General features: G+C 40.1%; 1 protein-coding gene across 1 annotated transcript; it reads right to left on the reverse strand.

The window, feature by feature from the left end:
• Positions 1-73: 73 nt before the first annotated feature.
• LOC137090806 (uncharacterized) lies at positions 74-27,848 on the reverse strand. The gene is made up of 12 exons (XM_067454762.1): positions 27,800-27,848; positions 27,685-27,711; positions 25,306-25,701; positions 22,792-23,181; positions 22,634-22,705; positions 9,726-10,118; positions 9,214-9,609; positions 9,027-9,116; positions 1,662-2,042; positions 1,084-1,258; positions 208-355; positions 74-94 (listed from the first exon to the last, which is right to left on the reverse strand). The coding sequence occupies exons 1-12, from the start codon at positions 27,846-27,848 to the stop codon at positions 74-76; spliced, it is 2,538 nt and encodes an 845-aa protein (XP_067310863.1).

Consider the following 27,848-nt stretch of genomic DNA (forward strand, 5'->3'; position numbering starts at 1 on the left):
AAAAAAAACTACATAAAATACATTGATCGTTTACATAAACAAAGGGCACGTGTATGCATTTATTTATTTATATTCACCTGCACAATATGCCAAACTGCAGGTAATTGGGCACACAAACTTGTAAATATAATAACCTCCTGGACACGCTTTGACTTGAATAGGATTGGATCGGAAATGGCAGCAGTCATTGCTCCAGTGACCACAGACATCTCGAGTGACCACTCCATCCTCAACTGTTGGATGTCCTCCATTCAACCACAGTGGGGCATAAGTGCCACAGCTATACTGATCAACACATGTGTCTGGCATCTGAGTGCTCTGCCCCCGAATGAAGAGACGGTACCAGCCGTACCAGCTGACCGCAGTATCACACATTATTTTAGATGAATATTGATTGTTGGTGGCTCTCCATGGATCATCTAGCACATTGTAGTTGTAACAGGGGTCAACAGGGGGAGCTGTTTTTATGGACTCTTTAGAAAAATACATTGATGAATAATGTTATTTACTTATTTATAAAGTTATAGTAGTTGTGATATGAATTTGTAATCTCTAGAGCAACCCTTATTTAAGCTCTGTGACATGTTTTAAGTATTTTTTTCCCCTTTGAGCCAAATCAACAATGAAAGTCAAGAAAGTACTTTACCAGTGGATGTGGTTTCGGCTCTAGGTTCTGAGGTTGTGGATTCAATGGTAGTTTCAGCTATAGATTCTATAGTTGTGGTTTCGCCTGTAGTTGTGTCTGGCATTACAGAAGTTTTGGGGGTGTATATATTCCTTGCATCTAAAAAAAAAATACTACATAAAATACAATGATTTCGTATACATATACAAAGGGCACATATATATTATATATATTCACCTGCACAGTATGCCAAACTGCAGCTAGTTGGGTGCACAAACTTATAAATATAATAATCTCCTGGACAGGCTTTGACTTGAATAGGATTGGATTGGAAATAGCAGCAGTTATTGCTCCAGTGACCACAGACATCTCGAGTAACCACTCCATCCTCAACTGTTGGATGTCCTCCATTCAACCACAGTGGGACATAAGTGCCACAGCTATACTGATCAACACACGTGTCTGGCATCTGAGTGCTCTGTCCCCGAATGAAGAGACGGTACCATCCGTCCCAGCTGACCGCAGTGTCACACATTATTTCAGATGAATATTGATTGTTGGTGGCTCTCCGTGGATCATCTAGCACATTGTAGTTGTAACAGGGGTCAACAGGGGGAGCTGTTTTTATGGACTCTTTAGAAAAATACATTGATGAATAATGTTATTTGCTTATTTATAAAGTTATAGTAGTTGTGATATGAAATTGTAATCTCTAGAGCAACCCTTATTTAAGCTCTGTGACATGTTTTAAGTATTTTTTTCCCCTTTAAGCCAAATCAACAATGAAAGTCAAGAAAGTACTTTACCAGTGGATGTGGTTTTGGCTCTAGATTCTGAGGTTGTGGATTCAATGGTAGTTTCTCTGGTTCTGGTTTCAGCTATAGATTCTATAGTTGTGGTTTCGCCTTTAGTGGTGTCTGGCATTACAGAAGTATTGGGGGTGTATATATTCCTTGCATCTAAAAAAAAATACTACATAAAATACAATGATTTCGTATACATATACAAAGGGCACATATATATTATATATATTCACCTGCACAGTATGCCAAACTGCAGCTAGTTGGGTGCACAAACTTATAAATATAATAATCTCCTGGACAGGCTTTGACTTGAATAGGATTAGATTGGAAATAGCAGCAGTTATTGCTCCAGTGACCACAGACATCTCGAGTAACCACTCCATCCTCAACTGTTGGATGTCCTCCATTCAACCACAGTGGGACATAAGTGCCACAGCTATACTGATCAACACACGTGTCTGGCATCTGAGAGCTCTGTCCCCGAATGAAGAGACGGTACCAGCCGTCCCAGCTGACCGCAGTGTCACACATTATTTTAGATGAATATTGATTGTTGGTGGCTCTCCATGGATCATCTAGCACATTGTAGTTGTAGCAGGGGTCGACAGGGAGAGCTGTTTTCATGGACTCTTTAGAAAAATACATTGTTGAATGACGTCATTTTTTTATTCATACAGTTGTGGTACACTGTAAAAAAATATATTATGTGCTATTTACCTAAAATAATTATGGTAAAAATATTACATGAGTAGTTATTTTTGAGTAGTTTATGGCTTGTTTTAATGGAATTTACCTGAATAAATCATGTCAAATCTCCTTAATTATTAAGTTTTTGAAACAATTAAATATTTTTAGTGAAATGTGCTTATTTATTTTAAGTTGACTTTAAAAAGTAAAGAACTTGTTACTGTAACATTAGCAAAGATAATGCTCATTGAACAAATCAAAATACTTTTTATATTATTATATTATTATTATTATTATATTATTATATTAGTATACATGCAGTTATCCACAACCTAACTAAAATATCTACTCTTCTGCACAATGGTATCCGTCAAAACATCATCATAAATAAACTCTTTCAAATGTCAAACATAACTGAACATTAAACATTAACAATTTTACCTTCACTCAATTACACCCAAAATAACCCTTAATTTCAATATTAACTCTCCATATGTAAAGCATGCTGGAAACTAACAATGGTGTCTATAAATAAAACGAGAGAGAGAGAGAGAGAGAGAGAGAGAGAGAGAGAGAGAGAGAGAGAGAGAGAGAGACAGAGACAGAGAGACAGAGAGAGAGAGACAGAGAGAGAGAGAGAGAGAGAGAGAGAGAGAGAGAGAGAGAGAGAGATATTTTGGTCTGAACTCAGTCCAATGGCATGACAGAACATCACGAGGTAATGTCAAGACCAGAAAGCTATAAAGCGTACCCAGACCAAACATTGTCATTTCATGTGCATCAACAAGCACTTTTTGTGAATTGTCTGTCTTGTTTAATTCAATTAAATTCACATTTATTTGCACAGTGCTTTTCACAATGTATCATTTCAAAGCAGCTTTACAGAAAATGCATGTGTCTACATAAAAATATCATCCCTGCGTACGATTAACATGCACAGCCAGCTCTAAAAAATACATAAATAAATAAACACAGGGCTGGCTGTTTTATGACTTCATAAAATTTCCTGATGTGTACAGGAATGCACTATTGAGAGTTTTAGCTCTGTTCTTGTTGACTTTTGTTCTCGAAGGCAAAAAGTTGGGACCCACTTTATATTAGGTGGCCTTAACTACTATGTACTAACATTTTAATTAAGCATTTGATACAATGCACTTAATGTGTACTTACATGTTTTTACATTGTACTTACATTAAAAAAAAAAAAAAACATTTACATTTGTAATTACACAGTTTGCACTTCCCTTACACCTAACCCTACCCTTAAACTTACCGATATCACCACACCTGTCCCTAACTCTACCCGTATCCCAACTCAATATCAGCAAAGGTGTTGCAATACAATTTGAACACAGTAAGTACATTGTACCTATTTTTTGATGTAAGTACATAGTACTTAAGGCCACCTAATGTAAAGTGGGGCCAAAAGTTGTATGCAATAAAGAGTCTAGTGGCACGGATCTCACGTTTGCCGACACAATGCATTAAATATATATGTAGTATTTTGTCCAGACCATGTTTATTTATCTGGTTAATCTTTGGCTGAATTAAATGATAAATACTGTTCTGACTAATTAATGAGTTTGATTAATTGATTAGTTCAGCCTTTCTTCTAGACTGTGTCTTGTCTTGTCAACTTGTCTGGTTGCTAATTGGCTGTATTTAATTATGAAGAATGAAATATTATAATGCGGTGCTACAGCTGTCCAGCTTGAAGGATGTGGATTTGCTGAGCATCGAAAATTTAAGATTCGCCCTTAAGCCCCTGTGTTAACGCAGGCTGTTATTGTTAACTATGGCAGTGTCTTAAATATTTATTATTTTCAAAATCCATACATAAACGTTATTCTCTCAAAAATACAAGCATGTACATACTTGTTGCTCACAGTTTGTGCTGAATACAGTGTAATGACACTTGTGCCATTAATATGTTAAAGACCCACTGAAATCAAAATTGAAGTTTTTAAGCTTTTAGTATGACTGTGTTAGCCTTAAAGTTATGAATAAGCTGGTATGTTCCAAACAATAACAAAATTTGCATTTAGGAGATATAAGCATTCAAAGTTTACAGTCTCTCACTTCCGTTAAAACAAATATCAGATTTTGATGACATCATCGCAGACTTCACCTTCTCGTCAAATCTTTCCAATCAAAATGCTCTCTAGAATCTAAAGCCTGCCCCCTACACTGCTGAAGCTGCGGCTGAAATCGGTCAGTTGTTAACACACATTTACTAATTTCTACATGGTGAAAGGCACACAGCACTATATATGCGATAGGAAACGATTCAGTGTAAATATGCTTTCATTTGAGGTGAATGAAGTCTGTTTTCACGTTAGTTTCACGCACTGCAGCAGCACACACACACACCAACGGCTGTGGTCTAAATTTAGACTACAGACACGAAAGCGCAGCCCAGATCATATGCACGAGTCAGCGCAGACAACAAACATATCGACCCATATTAATTCTGTACAGAATGCTGCATTTCAAAGCGATATGGAGGAGATTATGATGATAAACAGTGTTGACTTTAAAAAAGGGGGAAACTGGCTTTACTAAAGAGAAAGGTTTGCTCTAGTCAAACTGTATATTAACAAAACGCTATTGGCCCTTTCAAAAAAGGGGAGGAGCTGCTAACAGCTGGAGCCGTCACGTCAACACATTGAATAATGCGGCGCGTTCCAAAGCACTTCAGTGGGCCTTTAATAAGCAACTGAAAAAAGTACAATTGACAGAGCATGTCAAAACTTCTAAAGGGCCCCAAAACTAATTTTTTATTTTATTTTATTGATTTTTATTTTTATTTTGGGCAAGTAAAACATGAATAGCATCTTTTTGTTTGTGCGGTAATCCGTTGATGCGGACAGTTTGTGTGGTAATCCACACATGCAATAACAAAAACATTTCTTTTCCCATGTTATTTTCCCATTTGCCCAAAAAGGAGTGGGAAGAAAACGTCTTGGTTACGTATGTAACCCTCATTCCCTGAAGGAGGGAACAAATACATACATCGGACTTAAACCGACGAATTGGGGATCACTTCTGGGAGCCCCTATCAGCTTCGAGATATAGAAAACGGGCCAATGAACATTGGCGTGCGTGCTTTGCATATCGCACCCCGCCGCGCGGGTATAAAGCAGAAGCGATCGCCATGCACTGTTGTTTTTCACTGAAGAGCCGGACCTGTGGCTCAAACTGCAGTGACGGTACAGCAACTGTGGCGACGGGACGTACGTCGGACTTAGACCGACGAATTGAGATCCCTATGGAAAACGCCACAGTTACTACCACTTCCAGCGCCCTGCGGGAGTCCCTCAGTCCCTGTTTCAATGGGCGGGGAATTTCCTGTAGGGAGAGTCACACTGCCATCCCACAAGACCCAGTCTGTGGACTATTGGATAATGCTGGGAAAGCGTGCTCCTGGAGGCCGCTGCGGAAGCCACACTCCCCCGAAGCAGATAAAGTGTGGAAATTACACTTATGGACTGGCCGTGGGCAGTACTACATACGGGAGTCCCAGGGGTGGCCCCGGCCCTGTCAGCGAGGCGCCACGAGCCAGCGCCCAGGAAGAGGCTACATCCCTGGTGGAGTGGACTCTAATCCTGAGTGGGCAGGGCACGTCTTGGGACTCATAAGCCAAGACAATGGCATCCACTATCCAGTGGGCCATGCTCTGCTTGGAGACAGCCTTTCCCTTCTTCTGTCCTCCGTAACAGATGAAGAGCTGCTCTGAGGTCCTAAAGCTTTGTGTTCTGTCCACATATGCCCGAAGTGCTCGGACAGGACAGAGAAAAGCCAGGGCTGGGTCTGCCTCCTCCGAAGGCAGCGCTTGAAAGGCTCACCACCTGGTCCCGGAAGGGAGTGGTGGGAACCTTGGGCACGTATCCAGGCTGGGGTCTCAGGATTACGTTATGAGTAGTCCGGCCCGAATTCCAGGCACGATTCATCGACCGAAAATGCCTGCAGGTCCCCTACCCTCTTGATAGAGGCCAATGCAGTCAGGAGTACTGTCTTTAGAGACAGAATTTTTAACTTCACTGACGGGACGCGGAGGTTCTAGGTGGCCTGCCACAGGCTGTGGCAGACACCATCACTTCCGCTAGAGCTCCCTCTACGAGGCACCTCTATGCGTTGAAGTGGAACCTGTTCGTTGACTGGTGCTCTTCTCACCAAGAAGACCCCCGAAGATGTTCGGTCGGGGCCGTGCTTTCCTTTCTACAAGACGGCAAAGGCTCAAAGGGTGGTCTCTGAAGTGCACTAAGCACCAGAGACAGGTCCCAAGAAGGTATAGAGGGGGGGGCAAGGCGGATTTATTCTCCCCCCTCAGGAACCTGAAGATCAGGTCGTGCTTCCCCAAATACTTACCTTCTACTAGTTCCTGATGGGCAGCGATTGTGGCCACATACACCTTGAGGGTGGAGGGAGACAGCCTTCTCTCCAACCCGTCTTGTAGAAAGGAAAGCACGGCCCCGACCGAACATCTTCGGGGGTCTTCTCGGTGAGAAGAGCACCAGTCAACGAACAGGTTCCACTTCAACGCATAGAGGTGCCTCGTAGAGGGAGCTCTAGCGGAAGTGATGGTGTCTGCCACAGCCTGTGGCAGGCCACCTAGAACCTCTGCGTCCCGTCCAGGTACCAGACCTGGAGTTTCCAGGGAGGTGCCTTCCTCAGATGAATGGTCCAAGGAGGTGCTGTCGCAAGAAGCACTAGGTGCTGCCGCCGGCAGCGGGGTGGAGGCAGCAGCGGGCCGCCAGGGCAGGATAGGCGGCCGAGAACTGCTGGGCAAAGCTCTCGACCGCGTCTCCTAACAACCCAGCCGACGAAATAGGGGAGTCCAGGAACCGGGTCTTATCGGTCTCCCTCATATCGGCCAGGTTGAGACAGAGATGCCGCTCCTGGACCACCAAAGTGGACATTGCCTGGCCAATAGTATGGGCGGCGGTTTTCGTTGCCCGTAGGGCGAGGTCAGTTGCCGTCCGAAGCTCCCGGAGGAGCTCTCGGCCAGGACTACCCTCGTGCATGTCCATGAGTGCCTGTGCTTGATGCACCTGAAGCAACGCCATGGCATGCAGGGCGGACGCGGCCTGGCCACAGGACCTGTAGGCCTTCGCGGTCAGACCGGAAGAGACTCTACAGGCCCTGGACGGGAGCTTCGGGTCGCCGCGCCAGCTAGAGGTGGACGTCGGACACAGTTGCATTGCGACGGCCCGCTCCACCGGCGGGAGACTCTCATACCCCCTGGCCTGCCCGCCGTCAAGGGTAGTGAGGAGGGAGGAGCCACCAGGTCACCCGCGGGCGCTAAACGGTGCTTTCCATGACCTATTTAGCTCCTCATGCACCTCCGGGAAGAAAGGCACCGGGGCGGGACGCTGAGAACCAGCACGGCCCGCCCCGAGAAACCAATCATCCAACCTAGAAGGTTTGGGACGTGGTGGAGGGTTCCACTCAAGCCCGACCTTTTTGTCTCGCCAGGGAATGACCGCATCCAGAAATGCACGGGTGAAAAGACATCCTGAAAAGGACGGCACGTCACCCGTGTAGCTCTTTTAGGTGTTGAAGCACCCAGGGATCGACCGCGGCAGAACAACAGGTTTTGTGTGCCGCCTGTTTTCTGCTCTCACCAGAAAAAGGAACACGACCACCGAACCAACTGTGTGTGGTGTGTGTGTGTGTAGTGCAATTTGCTCAGTTTCTCAGATTGCTGTGAAAACGACAGCTCTCTCAGCAGCAGTGAGATTGCGGTGACGCTGTCTTGTGCCGTCTGGCTAACAGGAGCAATTTCCTTCGGCACACGCTTTCTCTCTCTCGCGCTAGATAGAAGGCAGTCAGATGCTTCATCAACGCCATTCGGCTCCGAAGTGAATGACAACAGTGCCTGGCGATCACTTCCGCTTTATATCCGCGCAGTGGGGCGGGGTGCGACATGCAAAGCACGCACGCCAATGTTCATTGGCCCGTTTTTTATATCTCGAAACTGATAGGGGCTCCCAGAAGTGATCCCCAATTTGTCGGTCTAAGTCCGACGTACGTCGAACGTGACCGATTGAAAGGGAACTTTTTTAATCCCACCCCGATCGACATGAGAACCTTGCAGTGCCGGCTCAAGACCAAAAGGTTTTTTTCACCAAGGGGGTACCCATTAAGCATGACACAGAAGTGGAGGGGTTTCACACTTCGCATTGTGGATCTTGGTAGTGGGACCGAGTTAACTGCCAGGTTGGTACAATGCTGGAGTTACTGCAGGAGACTGCAGTGGTGTATCCCTGGGAAGAAACCCGTTGGATACATGTTTCATCTGTTTGCTTTGAGGCCAGGACAGGAGTATGGCAGCTTAGAAACCCTTATATATATATATATATATATATATATATATATATATATATATATATATATATATATATATATATATATATATATATAATATAATATAATATATAGGATATCCCTACAGGATGAGGTATCTGGCAGGCTGGTCCTCTTTGTTCACATTTGTAAGATTTTACAATCTGGACTCTACACCAGATTGTCAGGTGCTTTCATCTTAATGTGCTTACAGTGATTCACACAGACAGGCACTTGAAAGTCTGGAGTATCCTCATTCTCAAACCATCAAGGACGATGATGCAACACAAGTTCCTTCAAAAGGGAATATCTTGGGTTTTGACTGTAAGATGCTACATCTCACGGACATACTCCCTGTGTCCCTGTGATCTTGTTTCTGTCTATTAGAATCTGACAATGTTTGGTCTAGGTGCGCTTTTTAGCTTTCTGGTCGGACATGCCTAAAGTGAATGTAAAAAGACTGGCCAATAAAAAGATATGGTCAACAGATCAGATCTGTGTATTAAGACTGGCAGCATAAACAAGGTGCTTGTTAAGGTTTATAAATGAGTAAATAAAATACTTTACCAGTGGTTGTGATTGGTGGAGTAATGGATGCTATGTGTCGGATAGTCTCTGTTGTCGTAGACGCTGATTGAATGTGCTGGTTTGAGGCATCTGGTATTAGGATTATTTGTTTTTAATTCAACATCACTCATTTTCAAACATAATCCAGAAAAGTAAATGATTTGAGTGCATATGAGTAAATACTCACCTACACAGTAAGATGAGCAAAATATTGGCTTGACAAGCTCATAAACATAGTAATTTTCTGGACAGGCTTTGACTCGTATAGGGTGGGATGTGTATGTACAGCAGCCATCCCATGAAGAAGCACAGACCTGACGCGTGACCTCTCCATCTTCCAGCTGTGGGTGAGGGCCGTTGAGCCACAGTGGGTCACTAGTACCACACATGTTCTGATTAACACATGATTCTGGCATCTGAGCACTTTGACCATTGTAGAAAAGCCTGTACCAGCCATTCCATTCCATGTTATAATCACACATGGCATTATAGGTACTGTTGTAAGAGTTGTTAGTTGATCTCCATGAGTCAGACAGACTGGTATAGTTGTAGCAGGGGTTGAAACTTGGGGTGCTAAAAGATACTGTAGTGAAAAAGTAGAAAGAGGAAGGTTAAATTGATCCAAGATGATGATAATAATAAGAAAACTAACAATACAATTCATGATAATCGTGTCAGGTACAAAGAGGAATTATGTACCTGCACAATATACAGGAGCTGGGATTGAAAGAGCTGGTCTGGTAAATTTGTAGACATAATAATTTCCAGGGCAAGCTTTGACATGGATTGGGTTGGATCTGTAGTAACTGCAATCATCATAATAAGAGCCATAAATCTCACGTGTAACAATTCCATCTTTTAGCTGAGGATGAGAGTCACCTAGCCACAGAGAACTAAAACCTCCACATGACATGTAAGACGCACACGACTCGGGCATCTGAGCACTCAAGCCATTTATGAAGAGTCGATACCAGCCATCCCATTTTACACGAGTGTCATCATGATCAGATCTGTTTCCATATATGGACCAGTCATTAAGTGCATTTCTCCAGTTGTTGTTGAGCATGCTGTAGTTATTGCATGGGTCATAATCTGTTGCATGAGGAGACCAAAACAAACAAATTATATTTACATGAGAAACTTCACAAGTGTAAAGGTAGGGACACACCAAACCGATGCCAAAGAACCATCACCTCAAAAAAAAAAAACAGCATCTGACAAGAGCCAACGTTATGAAACACAACAAAAAATTCACATATACAGCATGACTGTGTAACATGCTAAAAACATGCTAAATGCTACCACTTTATCTGTAAAAATTTAAACTTTAACCCTCTGAACCCAATTTTTCCTCATGACAGTGGAAAACAACTTAAAATACTGTAATTTTTGGCAACACAGACATGAGAGATATGTCTATAGAAAGCTAAGTGTCTATTTTTATTTGTGTACACTCACAATAAAAATGTAATTGTGTGCTTCTCGCTAAATACAGAAAACAAACAGGATGAGCATTCTCTCTTCTCTATATCAGTGAATTCCACTCTGAAATGCATCTGAAAATGAATTGTAACTCAGAGAATACTTGCCACACAGATATGAGAGATGTCTTTAGAAAGCTGGAAGTGCCATTTAATCACATACAAATTATAATTCAATTTATATCGAAAACAAATATTCTCTGTTTATGTAATCCGTATGAAAAAAATTAGAGGTACAGTTTCTCAAGCGGCTGCTCGGATTAAAGATCGGATTAATATCTGTTTGGCAGAGAAACGTTTATGTGACCAAGTGCAAACGGAATCATTCTGATGAATCAGATAGATATCTGATCTGTAAAAAACATAGACTGTAAAAAATACAGCTAAAAAGGTGGCCCAGGTATAAATAGGCTCAGCAAGTTCACTGTATCTCTGAATGAAACTGTCTTCAGAATAGTTTTGAAGGTATTTTTACAGAGGTACCCAAACAAACACATCTTTTCCATGTGCACCACCTACTGTAAGAGAGTGAAGGTAGATCTTGCCTTTTCTAAGGCTAAGGTCAGGGATCTTTGGCTTGAAAAGATTGTTGACCACTGCTCTATAGTACAAATATAACGCATCGGTTACTAAACTAGACATTACATCAGAATGTAATACGACTGTGGCAAGGTAGACAAGCAAGAGACATGGGAGGAGCGAGCGAGGCCAGGTCGTGACTGAGAATGAGCACGTTTTATGAGGGAGCTAGGAGGAATTTAAGGACGAGCGACAGCAGTGAAGGAGGAGATAGGACCAGACCTGGAATTTATGTTGTGTTTTATTTAAGTTTTTATTATGTGTGTGCGGGGCAGTCGTCCATGAGGGGCTGCAATCGTTACATTCGTTTTGTTTATTTGTTTGATTAAAGTTATTGAACGTTTGCTGGTTCCCGCCTCCTTCCTTCCCATATCTACGTACTACGTTACACAGACTAATTGGGATATTGCATGAGAGCCCTATTACCTTTAAGTGTGTACTAAACGAGTGAACATTGGCGTGCAAGATTTGCATGTCGTTCTCTGGCCTGCAGTGCAGGTATAAATATGGAAGTGCATGCAAACGCATCTTTGTTTTTCGCTGAGGAGACGAGCAAGAGGCAGAAACTGTGGCGACAGAATAAAACGCCACAGTTTCTGACCCTTCCATTGCCTTACTCTAGAATGACCCATTACAGTCAGACTTAGATCTAACACTGGGAAAGTGTGCCAAAGTGAATGCTGCAGAGATAACATCTTGTCGGTAGTGTATGGAGTGCGTGAACACATGTTAAAATTAATTAGCAAATAAATCAAAGTTTAAATATATTTTTTATAAAAGCAGAAAATAATAAATGAAGGGAAAAATAATACAAAATTTAATTTGATTAAAAATGAATCATATTTATTTTATCAAGTTGTTTATTGTGTTATTTATTTTCCTAATATCACATTTATTCATTTATTTATCTGTTTATTAATTTTACATATGTGTATATTTATTCATTTATTTAGTTACTTATTCTTTCATTCATTCATTCATTTATTTTTAATTTATGCATGGTTGGTCCTCCATAGTAGGTAGGTAAGATGTGGTAAACACATATGGTCTGGCCAGAGGGCAGCACAACACATTAAATGTCTCTGGGCTGGCTCTGGCAATAGGAGGGAGACTACATCTAGCTGGGACGACAGAGTGAACTCAGAGTAAAAGACACCCAAGAAGAAGCTACTCCTCTCGTGAAGTGTACTGTTAACCTGAGTGGGCAAGGCACGCCTTGGGTTTTGTATGCCAAGTAGATGGCATCCACTATCCTGTCGGAGACATCCACTGCTTGGAGACAGCATTTCCCTTCTGCTGGCCTCCATAACAGACAAAGAGCTGATCTGTTTTCAGTGATGGGAACCTTAAGAACATATCACTCTGGGCACCTCACCCAAGACAGCTCCCTGCTGTCTGCTGGGTGGAGGCTGCTGCTTTGTAGACTTGGCAGGGGTGGGGGACGAGGTAGATGGGTACCCTTGGTGATAACCAGGTGGAGGAGCTGCGACCAGCGGCTGGGTGGAGGCAGCAGCAGACTGCCGAGACAGGAAGAACTTCTCAATTCAGTGTTTACTCATTCTTGAAGTCACACTCTCAAGAGACAATCAGGAACACCGTGCTCGGTTCTGAATCGAAAGACAAAGGTGCGTTTGCATGCAATTCTGTATTTATAACGCTGTGGGGCGGAGTGCGACATGATGATAGGGCTCTAATGCGACAAGGTGATAGGGCTCTAATGCGATATCCCAATTTGTCGGATCACATTCTGACGTTCGTCAAACGTGTCAGACTGAAAGGGAATAGCATGATATAAAAGCAATGAGTGTTTATACTAACAGGATATTATTACGTTTAAACCAGTGTTTACTGTTAATTATGATGTTCATGGATATCTGCTTAAATGTAAGTGTTTATTGTGAGGAGCATCTTGATTGCTTCTGTAAATGGTCTCTGTAAGCGCTGTGAGTTTGGATAGCTTGCACTGTTTATTTGAAAAGCAAAATGCACCAAACATTAGGCTTTTATTCAAACTCACTTAATAATGGCATAAAGTATGAAAACGTTTGAAGTAACACACGATAATTCATATAGGCTATTTTTCTCTAGTTTAGTATGATGTATTTAAATATTCCTTTCTAGTGATTTATAGTTATAGTATACCTGCATTTTCCCTCAAAAAATGTAAAAGGGGGTTAAATCGGGGTTAATTTCATGCATACTGAGCTTTTTACCTTGTTAAAGACTTTAGCCCCGTTTCCACCAAAATTAGCCGGAACTATTTGTACCAGGAACTTTTTTTACAGGAACTTTTCTCCCCCCAGACCTGCAACTGTCTGCGTTTCCACCGGGATCTAAAGTACCGTGAAGATTAGGCAGATTAGTCCGGTGATGTAGGACTGCGCGCCGTCCAAGTCAGTGACGGACAGTAATCATTTTTGCGCAATACTAGCCACGTTTACAAGCACACTTTTTTTTGTCATTCCGTTTGAAAGATTTAGTGGATTGTTTACATGAGACGTTATCTAAACCGATCTGGTGTTTACATGTGATGACTTTCAGTCGCAATCATTTTGTGATATGCAGTTTGTCTGCCGCATCAAAAATGTCAACGCTGTTTTCGCCACCAGCTGGAATGTGTTAATTGTAGCCATAGCAACTCTTAACGGCCACCAGGACTAATACAGTATTATATAAGCTATTTATTTGTTGTAAAGTGTAATAATCATCTCAGAAAAAAAATAATTCTTCTGTCAGGCGCAGTTAAAGTAAAAACTGCCTGTTGGCAATATACGCTGTGCCATTATTCCAACATTATCTTCATAACTTATGAAATAAAAAGAGTTTACCCCTCAGAAAAATGAACTTTCCTCTCTTGTCAACATGAGCGCGGCGTGCGCTGTCACATCATGTAAGGACGCACACTTAAAAGTAATCGGTCAGGTCGTTTACATGGTGAAAAATAGACATGGAGAAAAATGAATAACGAGTATGGATTCAAGCTGTGCTGCTTTTGCTGGTTATGTATAGGTTTACTAAAGAGGTAATTAACAACGACAGAAAAGAGCACTAGCATATTCAGAAAGCTTGTAAAGCTAGATTTAAAATGACAATGTATATTATTATCAGCTATTACGTACACTGAACGTGAGATGGCTGAGACGAACGCGCGCCATCAGACAGAGAGCAAGAATGATATTTACTGAACGTAGACCGAACCTCGCAAAAGACTTTTAAAAATGCCGGTTGAAATAAAATGCTGCTTGATCTAAACCAATCAGCATGTTCAGCGCCCAAGTCCCGCCCTCGAAAGTTCCTGAACTTTGAAAAAGTACTACCTCGCGACCAGGGCCGTTTGGAGGGGGAAATATTTACCCGGAACTTTATTTAGACCCTGGTTCCTGCTGTCAAAACACACCGAGTACCACCCCAAAGTTCCTGGTTCCTGGGTAAAGTTCCTGCGGTGGAAACGCGGCTTTTGATTCCCATGCTAAACATGGACAATAATAGTTGGACATTTGATGGAGTATTTTCTGTGCCAAAATACTTTTTGTTTCTTACAAGTTTCTTAAAGTTTTTTTTCCGAGTATGGGTCTGCTTGACGTCAACAAGAGCAGAATGTCCTTGTACGGGCTCTTTTTCCGGAAGAGCGAGAGATCAAATGCACGCCCATCAACACGCGTTATAGATAAACGGCACTACTAACGGAATTATTTTTTTCAGTAACGATTAATCAAACAAATTACTGTTTCTCCCATTACAACGATGTTAACGTTACTGAGAAAAAAAAAGCGGCATTACTATAATTGAGCTCACTGAAGCGGTTTTCATCCGGACAGGCTCTCTGTAGGTCGGACCTGCAACGTTTTTCTTTCTCTGTTTGTGTGTGTGTGTGTGTGTGTGTGTGTGTGTGTGTGTGTGTGTGTGTGTGTGTGTGTGTGTGTGTGTGTGTGGGCGTGCATGCCATGCGTGTCAGGGGGTTGGTGGGGTGGTACACATAACTGATGATGATTGGTGGGTGGGAGACAAGGTTGTTTTTGATAGGTTGAGTTCACACACACACACACACACCTCTATGACGCACAAGCATATGCACAGTGATATACAGCGATGGCAAGTAGCTTTCGCAAACTGAATGTTTATGCATTCTTATGAGAATTTTTTTTTATGTAACGTCCAACTTATGCCCAGGAAGAAAGAGTCTTTCTTGAATGGAACGTATGGAATCTGATTGGTGTCTCTCACATTGTCCCACAGCAACATTACAATAGTGTACATTAATGTACAATGTTTTTACACAGAATTTATTCTATTTAGTGTCCGATTCATTAATTTAACATATTTAATATTTGGGCCATCCAAGTTCTAAAAAAAAAAGTAACTCAGTTGTTACTTTCTCTAGTAATTAGTTACTTTTATAATGATTTAACTCAGTTACTATTTGTAAGAAGTAACTAGTAACTATAACTAATTACTTTTTTAAAGTAACGTGACCAACACTGGATTTGGGACATCATGCGAATGATATCCAATTTTACCATATTGGCCATTTTGGCTGTCGGACATTTTGAATTATGTGCTAAAATGCTGTTTTTCAGGAACGCATAAATGGATTATTACTAAACTTGGTATGGGTCATCATGATGTGCTGAAGGAGTCTGAAAAGTTTCAAAACAGCGCTACCTAGTGGAGTTTTTTTTCCAAATGCTTATAATTTTGGGTTTGTTTGGCTTATTTTCACAAGAGTCAGACTCTTGAATCGTTGCTGAGTCCAATACCAGACTTGCCAGTTTTTGGCATATGGTTTGTGCAGCATTGTATTTTAGCGCTTAAAAAAACAGTAGCTGATATCTACGAAACCAGCGTCAGAAGTTTGAAAATATAGGTCGATAGCTAAGTGTTAATGCCAAAATGTCAAAATATTGATAGTAAGGGGTAATAAAAATTCAATCAAGTCAGGTGTCAGTCATTTAAAAAAAAAAGTAATATAAATGTCTATAAAGCCAAAATGAAATGAGATACTTTCACTAACATTGAAACACATGTATAGGTTTACACCGATTAAGTTGATGTGTCATCAGTACCATGCCTTTAAAGAGGGCATTTTTAATTGTTTATACTGTTATCTGAGGTCAACTTATGAAGTTTGTGTGTTTTTTACATTCAAAAACATCATAATGAATAAGTAATAGGGTATTTTCTATACTGGTTCTCTACTAAACACTGAAAATCAGTCAGACGAATTGGGATCACTTCTGGGAGCCCCTATCAGCTTCAAGAGGAGCTCCCCATATGTGTATTCTCCACGGTAGTGCTGCCTACAGCGAGCCCATGTCTTCCCTCGGCAGAGCCCGCTCTGCTCTCTCAGACGGTGTTGCTCAATAAATATAATCCTACTGTACGTTGAACGTGACCGACTAAAAGGGAAGGTCTCTTTTACGTATGGTAACCCTTGTTTCCTGAAGGAGGGAACAGAGATGTACGTCCCGTCGCCACAGTTGCTGTACCATCACTGCAGGACGAGTCGCTAGTTCGACTCCTCAGTGAAAAACAATAGTACTTGGCGATCGCTTCCGCTTTATACCCGCGCCGCGGGGCGGGGTGTTATATGCAAAACGCACGCCATTGGCCTGTTCTCTTTAATCTCAAAGCTGATAGGGGCTCCCAGAAGTAATCCCAATTCGTCAGTGACGTATGATGTACGTCTCCATTCCCACCTTCAGGGAACGAGGGTTACCATACGTAACCGAGACGTTCAACATTCCTAATATTAGGAGCAGAAGGAAGCTTATGCAGCGACTGTGTTCTTCCACAACCAGGAATAGCGCAACTACTTACCATCATCTGCATGTTTATTGCTGCTGGCCTGCGCGATCCGAACAGCTCCACGAGTCTCCACGAATGTGCTTTTTATTCTGTAGAGGCGGTGTTTCACCACACAATGACGTCATGGTGAGGCATATTCTGCCTATTGTAATGAAACTGGTCTAAATAGATGTCCTGGGTCACGCCGAAAACATAGATACCAAGTTTGCCATATTTGGTCGAATTTCCTGTCAGTCATCTTAATTTGTTTTCTAAACCTACTTTTTCGAACTCCATCTAGATGTATCATCTCCAGAACATGCTGATAAAAAGTTATTTTGTGTTTTGTGTCGATAGACAGAAGGGTTTTCATCTACCGCATTTGACTCTGCGCCAGCTTGTGTTTAAATAGTATACTAAAATTCACATAAAAGGCTAATAACTTTTAAGATTATTAACCTATTGTTAACTTCCTGTCCTTCATTTAGATTTTTTTTTATTCAAAACCTACTTTTTCGAACATCTCCTAGTCTCTTTGTTCGATTTTCACCAAAATTGAATCAAATCATCTTCAGACTATGTCAACAAAATGATATGGATGTCGTGTTGATAGACAAAACCGTTTTTGTATAATGCAGCAACAAATTTAAGGCAATATGCCGCAGGGCTTTTTTCAGGCTACATCATCTTAAAATGTGTTCAGTTGCTCTGTATTGCAGCTGGTCTGACAATTGGTGTGACCCAGCCATGTTGGCATTTCTTCTCTTCTTCTTTGCACTTGGCCCCGTTATTGCTGCTTGCAGCTATATTTTATTTTATGTCCTTATGTAGAACCACATCTCAATCCACCTGTAACTTAGAATAAGCAAGCTAGAATAAAATTAATACAAATGGAAAACAAAGACTTGTGCATTCTAACATTTGCCCCACTGTGATCATAACTTATAACTAGCAACTTAATCCTTCATTACATAAAACATGTTTTACAAATTTTAAATCAATATATTGTTTTATGTGAATGAGTGGACAGGCTGATTTTTAACATAGTTTTGAAGCAAATATTCTAGTTTACATGTTAAAAAAAAGTATGTTTTCAAAGGAGAACAAATATTCAGTATGGGTTTTATGGCCTTATTTCAGTTACTTATAAATGACAAAAGGAAAACCATGAGTAATTTTCTCAAAACTACAAACTGTTATATACATGCTGCTGACATACAGGTCCTTCTCAAAAAATTAGCATATGTGATAAAAGTGCATTATTTTCCATAATGTAATGATAAAAATTAAACTTTCATATATTTTAGATTCATTGCACACCAACTGAAATATTTCAGTTTTTTTATCATTTTAATACTGATGATTTTGGCATACAGCTCATGAAAACCCCAAATTCCAATCTCCAAATCTCAAAAAATTAGCATATCATGAAAAGGTTCTCTAAACGAGCTATTACCCTAATCATCTGAATCAACTAATTAACTCTAAACACCTGCAAAATATTCCTGAGGCTTTTAAAAACTCCCAGGCTGGTTTATTTATCAAAACCGCAATCATGGGTAAGATTGCCGACCCGACCCTGTCCAGAAGGCCATCATTGCCACCCTCAAGCGAGAGGGTAAGACACAGAAAGAAATTTCTGAACGAATAGGCTGTTCCCAGAGTGCTGTATCAAGGCACCTCTGTGGGAAGGTGTCAAAAAAAAGTGTGCCAAAAACCTCTGCACAACGAGAAGAGGTGACCGGACCCTGAGGAAGATTGTGGAGAAGGACTGATTCCAGACCTTGGGGGACCTGCGGAAGCAGTGGACTGAGTCCAGGTGTGTGCAGGAAATGGGCTACAGGTGCCGCATTCCCCAGGTCAAGCCACTTTGGGCTACAGAGAAGCAGCACTGGACTGTAACTCAGTGGTCCAAAGTACTTTTTTCGGATGAAAGCAAATTTTGAATGTCATTCGGAAATCAAGGTGCCAGAGTCTGGAGGAAGACTGGGGTGAAGGAAATGCCAAAATGCCTGAAGTCCAGTGTCAAGTACCCACAGTCAGTGATGGTCTGGGGTGCCATGTCAGCTGCTGGTGTTGGTCCACTGTGTTTTATCAAGGGCAGGGTAAATGCAGGTAGCTATCAGGAGATTTTGGAGCACTTCATGCTTCCATCTGCTGAAAAGCTTTGTAGATGAAGATTTCGTTTTTCAGCACGACCTGGCACTTGCTCACAGTGCCAAAACCACTGGTAAATGGTTAACTAACCATGGTATTACTGTACTCAATTGGCCTGCCAACTCTCCTGACCTGAACCCCATAGAGAATCTGTGGGATATTGTGAAGAGAAAGTGGAGAGACGCAAGACCCAACACTCTGGATGAGCTTAAGGCCGCTATCGAAGCATCCTGGGCCTCCATAACACCTCAGCAGTGCCACAGGCTGATCGCCTCCATGCCACGCCGCATTGAAGCAGTCATTTCTGCAAAAGGATTCCCGACCAAGTATTGAGTGCATAACTGAACATAATTATTTGAAGGTTGACTTTTTTTGTATTAAAAACACTTTTCTTTTATTGGTCGGATGAAATATGCTAATTTTTGAGTCAGGAACTTTGGGTTTTCATGAGCTGTATGCCAAAATCATCAGTATTAAAACAATAAAAGACCTCAAATATTTCAGTTGGTGTGCAATGATTCTAAAATATATGAAAGTTTAATTTGTATCATTACATTAAGGAAAAAAATGAACTTTATCACAATATGCACATTTTTTGAGAAGGACCTGTATTGTAGCAGAGTTTGTGCTGAATAGAGAGTACCGTAATTCCTCAAATAAAAGCCTGTTGTCAATTAAACGCCGGGCCTCTAATAGTGGCCGGGGCGTGGTCTCCATGAACAAACAAAGGCTAGTCTCAAATTAAGGCTGGGGGGAAATGTGTGGATAATCTCCTAAATGCCTTTCATTTAATGTGCATTCAAGTTTTTCGTAATGTACAGTAAGATTGTACCTGGCTGACCGACATCACGCAACCATCCGGATGCCACGCGCCTCGTTCTTGCAAGTGCGACACACACTAATCCTATAGTAGGCTAGTCTCTTCTATAGTTAACCTAAAAACTTTGCAGGGATTGCTCTGTAAATTAAATTGAGAAAATAACTGATGCATTTATGCCATTTTAAATAGGCTACCGTGGTCTATGAGAGATGCGACTTTTGTGAAAATACAGCTGGCAGGCTACACAAATGTTGATCTTCACCTCTCGTCTTTTTTATAGGCTACGTCTTACTCTGCATTTAACTTAAAATGTTTTATTTTGTACAAGAAAACAGAATAGGCTTCAAAATAAACAATGATGAAATATTGTAAAGTGGTCATATGAACTAGGCTACACGAAAGACTGTTTAAAAACAATTTGCAAAATCAAAATGTAATATCTCAGTGAGAAGTGCGTGCAACCTATTGGAAGCGCGGATGACAAATTAGTTGGGTCAGAAAAATAACGAAATTATAGTTTTTAAGTGTAAAAAATATTTTTGCAAAGAGATATAGTAAAATAAAACGTGTTTAAAAGTGCACAACTATTGAATGAATGAATGAATGAATGAATGAATGAATGAATGAATGAATGAATGAATGAATGAATGAATGAATGAATGAATGAATGAATGAATGAGGCATTTATATAGCGCTTTCATATGTACTACTGTACACCCAAAGCACTTTACACTTGTCATGTCCACTTAACTATTCTTAAGTGGAAGGAAGCTTTTCTTCTCTCACATGCTAACAATAGCTATAGAAAGCACAGAGTCATTATTGCTTTAGAAAAAATAATGAAATTAGGTATATATTTTATAAAGTAGAAAATAATATTTACAGTCTTGTTCAAAATAATAGCAGTACAATGTGACTAACCAGAATAATCAAGGTTTTTAGTATATTTTTTATTGCTACGTGGCAAACAAGTTACCAGTAGGTTCAGTAGATTCTCACAAAACAAATGAGACCCAGCATTCATGATATGCACGCTCTTAAGGCTGTGCAATTGGGCAATTAGTTGAAAGGGGTGTGTTCAAAAAAATAGCAGTGTCTACCTTTGACTGTACAAACTCAAAACTATTTTGTACAAACATTTTTTTTTTGTATTAGCAATCCTGTGAATCACTAAACTAATATTTAGTTGTATGACCACAGTTTTTTAAAACTGCTTGACATCTGTGTGGCATGGAGTCAACCAACTTGTGGCACCTCTCAACTGTTATTCCACTCCATGATTCTTTAACAACATTCCACAATTCATTCACATTTCTTGGTAAACAGCATTTTTGATATCACCCCACAAGTTCTCAATTGGATTAAGGTCTGGAGATTGGGCTGGCCACTCGATAACATTAATTTTGTTGGTTTGGAACCAAGACTTTGCCCGTTTACTAGTGTGTTTTGGGTCATTGTCTTGTTGAAACAACCGTTTCAAGGGCATGTCCTCTTCAGCATAGGGCAACATGACCTCTTCAAGTATTTTAACATATGCAAACTGATCCATGATCCCTGGTATGCGATAAATAGGCCCAACACCATAGTAGGAGAAACATGCCCATATCATGATGCTTGCACCTCCATGCTTCACTGTCTTCACTGTGTACTGTGGCTTGAATTCAGAGTTTGGGGGTCGTCTCACAAACTGCCTGTGGCCCTTGGACCCAAAAAGAACAATTTTATCAACAATTACAATTTCCTCCATTTGTCTTTAGGCCAGTTGATGTGTTCTTTGGCAAATTGTAACCTCTTCTGCACATGCCTTTTTTTTAACAGAGGGACTTTGCGGGGGATTCTTGAAAATAGATTAGCTTCACACAGACGTCTTCTAACTGTCACAGTACTTACAGCTAACTCCAGACTGTCTTTGATCATCCTGGAGGTGATCATTGGCTGAGCCTTTGCCATTCTGGTTATTCTTCTATCCATTTTGATGGTTGTCTTCCGTTTTCTTCCACGTCTCTCTGGTTTTGCTCTCCATTTTAAGGCATTGGAGATCATTTTAGCTGAACAGCCTATCATTTTTTGCACCTCTTTATAGGTTTTCCCCTCTCTAATCAACTTTTTAATCAAAGTACGCTGTTCTTCTGAACAATGTCTTGAACGACTCATTTTCCTCAGCTTTCAAATGCATGTTCAACAAGTGTTGGCTTCATCCTTAAATAGGGGCCACCTGATTCACACCTGTTTCTTCACAAAATTGATGACCTCAGTGAATGCCACACTGCTATTTTTTTGAACACACCACTTTCAACTAATTGCCCAATTGCACAGCCTTAAGAGCGTGCATATCATGAATGCTGGGTCTCATTTGTTTTCTGAGAATCTACTGAGCCTACTGGTAACTTGTTTGCCACGTAGCAATAAAAAATATACTAAAAACCTTGATTATTCTGGTTAGTCACATTGTACTGCTATTATTTTGAACAAGACTGTATGTAAAGAGATATATATTAAAATAAAAAGTGTTTAAAAGTACACAGCTCTTAACTGGAAGGAAGCTTTTTTTTTCTCACGTACAACCAATATAAAAAAGCATGGGTTAGTCAGGTTAGTATGCTAAAATAACCTCACGTGCAACCTATATAAACATATGTTAAAACTCCTCAAGGGCCCAGAAAACATCAGGGTTCAGAGGGTTAAAAAAAAATTTAATGGAAAAAAACAAAACAGCAAATGTTGCTATCAATATCAAATTACTTTTAATAACAATTGTATATGAATAAATATTAATTAAAACTTACTCAAAGTGATGTTAGATCCAGTGAATATATCTGGACTTCCATTGGAAACCACCTTTGAAATTGTCCTGACATCTAAATAGAAACACATTTAGGACGTGACTGAAAACCCTTTAAAAGGTTTTAAAGTCTTTGTAAATAAGTGGGGGAAATCACATTACCTGTGCAGTATCCTGAACACCAGATTAATGGATTCACAAGTTCATAGACGTAGTAATTGTCTGGGCACGCTTTCACTCTGATGGGGTTTAACTTATAATCACAGCGGCCAATCCAATGATAACTACCGCAGACTTCACGGATCACCACTCCATCCTCTATCTGAGGGTGAGGATCACTGAGAGACAGACTGATTACTGTGTTACAGCTGAAAGAACTGACACAGGTCTCTTGCATCCGGATGTCCATTCCATGGTAGAAAAGCCGGTACCAGCCATTCCAGGAGAAAGAGTCGTCACAAACGTAATTTCCACTTTCATTATTAGCTCTCCAGGGACGGTCCAGGGGTTCATAATTGTAGCAGGGATCACTGTTGATGCTTTGGAAAACAACTGACATGGACAAAAGAGAGCTTTGTAAAATACAGTTGAAATATTATATTTTCATATAAGACAATTAGGGTTTACCCCTGACTACAGCCTGAGATGTTCCAGCACCCCGTGACCTTGTATTAGAAAAGCAGTTTGGAGAATGGATGGATATTTTAGTTTTATATAATTTTATGATTTTGAGCAATTATATTCTAACCAGTGGTGTGTGGTAACGCCCAAAAATGGGACAAGTAGCAGTCTGTAAATTCACAGCCCTGAAAAATGGGCAACACATTGAATAATAATAATAAATAATAAAATAAATAAATAAATAAAAAACCTTGGAGTGACATTTATTATTTCCTTTGTGCGCTCTGAAGCTGCTAAAAGCTGTGCAAATAATCAAGCCTCTTCTGAGAAATAAAGTAGTTCAAAAGTTAAGATTTAAAGACCTGTTACAAATAATAGAGCTAGGGAAATGTTCGAAATGGGTAAGTGTGAGAAGACAACAAAGTAACCAACAGAATGACTGATGGACTGCAAACTAGAGGTCTTGGGTTGGGTTGGGCCTCGGGTCTTGGGTAGGGTGACCAGATGCCCCGAAAAATTCAGGACAGTCCCGAAATCAAAACTGTTGTCCCGAATCTTGAATCTGGCTCAAATTGTCCAGAAAATTATACTAAAGCAAAACCTTGAGTAGTTATTGTCTGATAAACATTAAAAACTGTCTGCGGAGGTTGAGTTGTCCTGCAACCAGCCCCTGCTGGCTGCAGCATCTTTTTTCTTAGTTATATAAAAAATACGGTAGGCGGCAAGGCCCGAATTTAGGTGTGGATTCATATGCTAATTTTCATTAATTCCGTTGGCATGGCTGTTGTCCTGGCACACTCTGCTAAAAAGCAAAAACGTGTCTGCAGGTACTGTAATTAATGTATGCACATAGACAATCTGACCTTTTTGTCTTCTTTTTGTTTTAATCCTTGATGAAGAGAGAGAGCAAGTTGCTGCAGCCGCGAGGAGGCCGGTGATCCACGCGTAAATGAGTGAATGATTGTTCACGGCATAGTGTACAAAAAAATACTTCACTACACAATTATTTCATTTTTTTCGTTTAAGCTTATTAGCGTTAGGCTATACAGAAAGGTCTGATTCACGCACTGTTACTTACAACAGTCATTGTTTTGTGTTTTTTTAACATGGACATTTGAGTTCAGGATTTTAATATTGTTGTTTTTTTGTGGCAGACTAAAGACTAATGACAGACTATTAATCTTTGAATAGAAATATGTTTGGTTCAGGTTTGAAATTCATTATCTTTTATTATAGGCTACGCAGTGTAATATCATAGAAGCCCCCCATCCCGTCACCACAGATCACCCACCCTAGACTTGGGCCCTCCGTGCAGACCTCTACTGCAAACCACTGATTCTAACTGACTAAAACAACCTTAATTTAATAAATAAATAAATAAATAAAAAAAAAAAAAAAATATATATATATATATATATATATATATATATATATATATATATATATATATATATATATATGTATATATATATATGCATGTAAAATTATCTAATAAATACTACAATTATTCTTCATACATCAAAAAACTTATAAAACAATAAATAAAAAGGTTAAAAGAGTTAAGACCCATTCACACCAAGGATTATAACTATAACATTTTAATAATCATCTGATAAATGCTAAATGGACTGCATTTATATAGCGCTTTCAACAGATGCAACATCTGTTCCATCAAAGTGCTTTACATATTGCCTTATTTTCACCCATTTATTCACTCATTTATACACCAATGGCAATATCAGCCATGCAAGGCGCCATCCAGCTCGTCGAGAGCAGCTTGCTCATGGACACCTTGACACTTGGTCAGGTGGAACCGGGGATGGAACCACCAACCTTCTGGTTTGTAGACCAGCTGAACCACTGAGCCACTGCCACCCATAAATGATAAATGATAAAAGATAAAACCATTGATGGCAAATCAGAATCCATATGGTTTTAAAGAGCAGATTAACTGCAGAATACGTTTATAATAAACACAACAATATCGTGTTGGATGCTAATATAGTTTTCTTTATAGTTATTGCTCTTGGTGTGAACGGGCCTTTAATATTTCACCTGCACAGTATGTAGGCATGGGGGCTGATACGTTGGGTTTGACAAATTCATAGACGTAATAATCTCCTGGACAGGCTTTGACTTGAATGGTCATGGATCTGTTGCTGCCACACTCGTCGTTCCAGAATGTTATGACATCGCGGGTCACCACTCCATCCTCAGGTTTTGGATGAGAACATTGGAGATACAGTCCAGTTTCACCACCACATGCTTTACTCACACACCCCTCCGGCATCTGGGCACTTTCTCCATTCAAAAACAGCCGATACCAGCCATTCCATTCAACAAGGGTATCATCATATCCACTGTTCTCATATGAGTTTTGCCGTAAATCTCTCCAATGTTCATCAAGAGTGTTATAATCATTGCATGGATTAGAGATGGAAGTTTTAAGCTCTGAGTAAATAAAGAAAAAAAGACAGTGATGAACAAGTGAATAAGTGACAAATGAGTAATGAATAAGTGGCAAAAACCGAGAGTACATTAAAGCTAAACCTTTAACATCTGTGTATGACAGTGAAGATATTGAGATGGTAGACTGATAGATTAAATAAACTGACTACAACCAATGTATCCTTTATACTAATACAAAAAAGGTTACCACTAAGATTTCTATCTTTTAACAAAAAGTGTCTATTTTTTATTTTTATATATATAGTGTGGTTCCCCGGTGTATTTTTCAATGTATATCTGTGGTGAAAAAATGGAAATACAAATGTGTTTTTTTCACCTCGAACCAAAACGATATCAATCAGTAAATTTATGATAATATGCTGCGGTAAAGTGTATATTATTCTGCATCAGTTTTTCAGACTGAGCATGTCTGTTCTTTCCTTGAAGGCTCCGAAATAGGCTACTCCAAGCAAAATCAAAAATTGAACTCATGTGATGTAATTTCGAACAAAATCAGGCCGAAAACAAAGTTCAACATACAAAGTTTGTTTTGGGAGTTTGGAACAGCTTGCCAAAGTGAACTTTCTGGAAAAGTTTGCTCCAGCTGGTAAACGCTTTTGAACTCCCATTGGTCTGTGGGGATTATGTAATAGATATGTGTACAATGAGGCTCCTCCACCTTCTTTCACGTGGAAACCTTTTTTATTATTAATGTGGTGAAACATGACTTTACTGGAGTGCCTTATAACTTGTGCAAACATAACCACGTTGTGCAGGAACAGGCTGAAGACTTAGGCCTAGTCAACACGAACATAGGTATTTTTATAAACTGAGTTTCTCCCTCCTCCCTTTATAAAAAAAATATAAAGCAATATAAAGCATTTACTCGGCGCAGTAAAAAGTCCCGTCTGAATAATCCTCCCTTACATCTCCGCCAGGGGGAGAGGGAGATGTGAGGGAGGATTTTTCAGCCGTGCGTCAGAGAGATTAAGTGCACGCACTCAGACAAGAGAGGTATGTATCAACTCGTCTTAGTTAAGGGAATAACATAGTTTAATATGAAAAAGTGGTGAAGTATCCCTTTAATGTCCGAGAGGCCCATGTCTGCTCAATGCACTTTAAGCACTATCACTTCATGCTGATTGTAGGGTAGGACATTTTGTTATACTGGTTGAAAATCTCTTTTTGCATCCTGATAGCAATCAATAATAGAAGTGGTCTAAATAATAAAACATATTACATACATATATCTTCTGTGGAGGTCTCAGGACTAAAAAATGTTCATCCAATATTTGCATTCAGCATTTTACCATTACAAGATGGCAACCTGTGACATTCTACCTGGAGCTGTTCATGTCCTCAGACTCTCTGGATTTATGTGTTTCTATGTCAACAATCCACGCCAAAATGAATCTGCAGCAGTCAGATGGTACAACAGCTCTGGAAGAAGTTCACGTTCATTATTATTGTACTGTTATGTGCTTAGAGACATGATGATGGTGATTTAACACTGTCTCTCATCTCATGAAGCTTTGCAAACTCTGTGTTCTCTGTGCGTTCATGTGTTTCGAAGGAGGCGTGGCTTTGGCAAACAATCTGAAGAGAGGATGGGATCTCACGCTTTACCCTAACCCTAACCTTAACCCTAGCTTGCTATTACTAACCACTCTGAAAATTGCCTAGTCTACCTTTAATGTGGAAACTAATGAAAATAATCAAATAGTAATCTATTGTATGCTCTGTAGAGAACCAACTTATTCATTCTGAATTGTGAATTTAAAAAAATATATATAATTATAGAATTTTGACCTGTTTTATTAAAAAAAATGTCTACTGTATCATAACAATGTGTACGATTGTTTTAGACTCAAAACATGGCACAGTCAACATATGAATTATTCTAACACTAATAATCAAATTTTTTAATAGAAAGCAAAGGATGGAAACAGGAAGAAGGGAGGGTAAAAAATGAAAGAATCATTGTACCTGATATCTTTCCACTGGTTACTTCACCTAAATAAACGATATAAGCAGAATGATTTAATAATATAAATTAAAAAAAAGATTTAGTCAGTTCACAGATGTATTGTAAAACACTCACCATTAATCAGCAGCAGCAGTGAGACACACAGTGAGATCAGTAACCTCAT

The sequence above is a fragment of the Pseudorasbora parva genome, chromosome 10, assembly GCF_024679245.1.
Source record: "Pseudorasbora parva isolate DD20220531a chromosome 10, ASM2467924v1, whole genome shotgun sequence".
Classification (NCBI taxonomy): Eukaryota; Metazoa; Chordata; class Actinopteri; order Cypriniformes; family Gobionidae; genus Pseudorasbora; species Pseudorasbora parva.

Bases quoted from the DNA above. Each gene is read 5' to 3' on its own strand.
- LOC137090806 (XM_067454762.1), bottom strand. From the start codon at position 27,848: ATGAGGTTACTGATCTCACTGTGTGTCTCACTGCTGCTGCTGATTAAT. The intron at 27,712-27,799 runs GTGAGTGTTTTA...TCGTTTATTTAG, and splicing joins ACTGCTGCTGCTGATTAATG to GTGAAGTAACCAGTGGAAAG. The intron at 95-207 runs GTCTGTGGTCAC...AATTACCTGCAG, and splicing joins ATGGAGTGGTCACTCGAGAT to TTTGGCATATTGTGCAGGTG.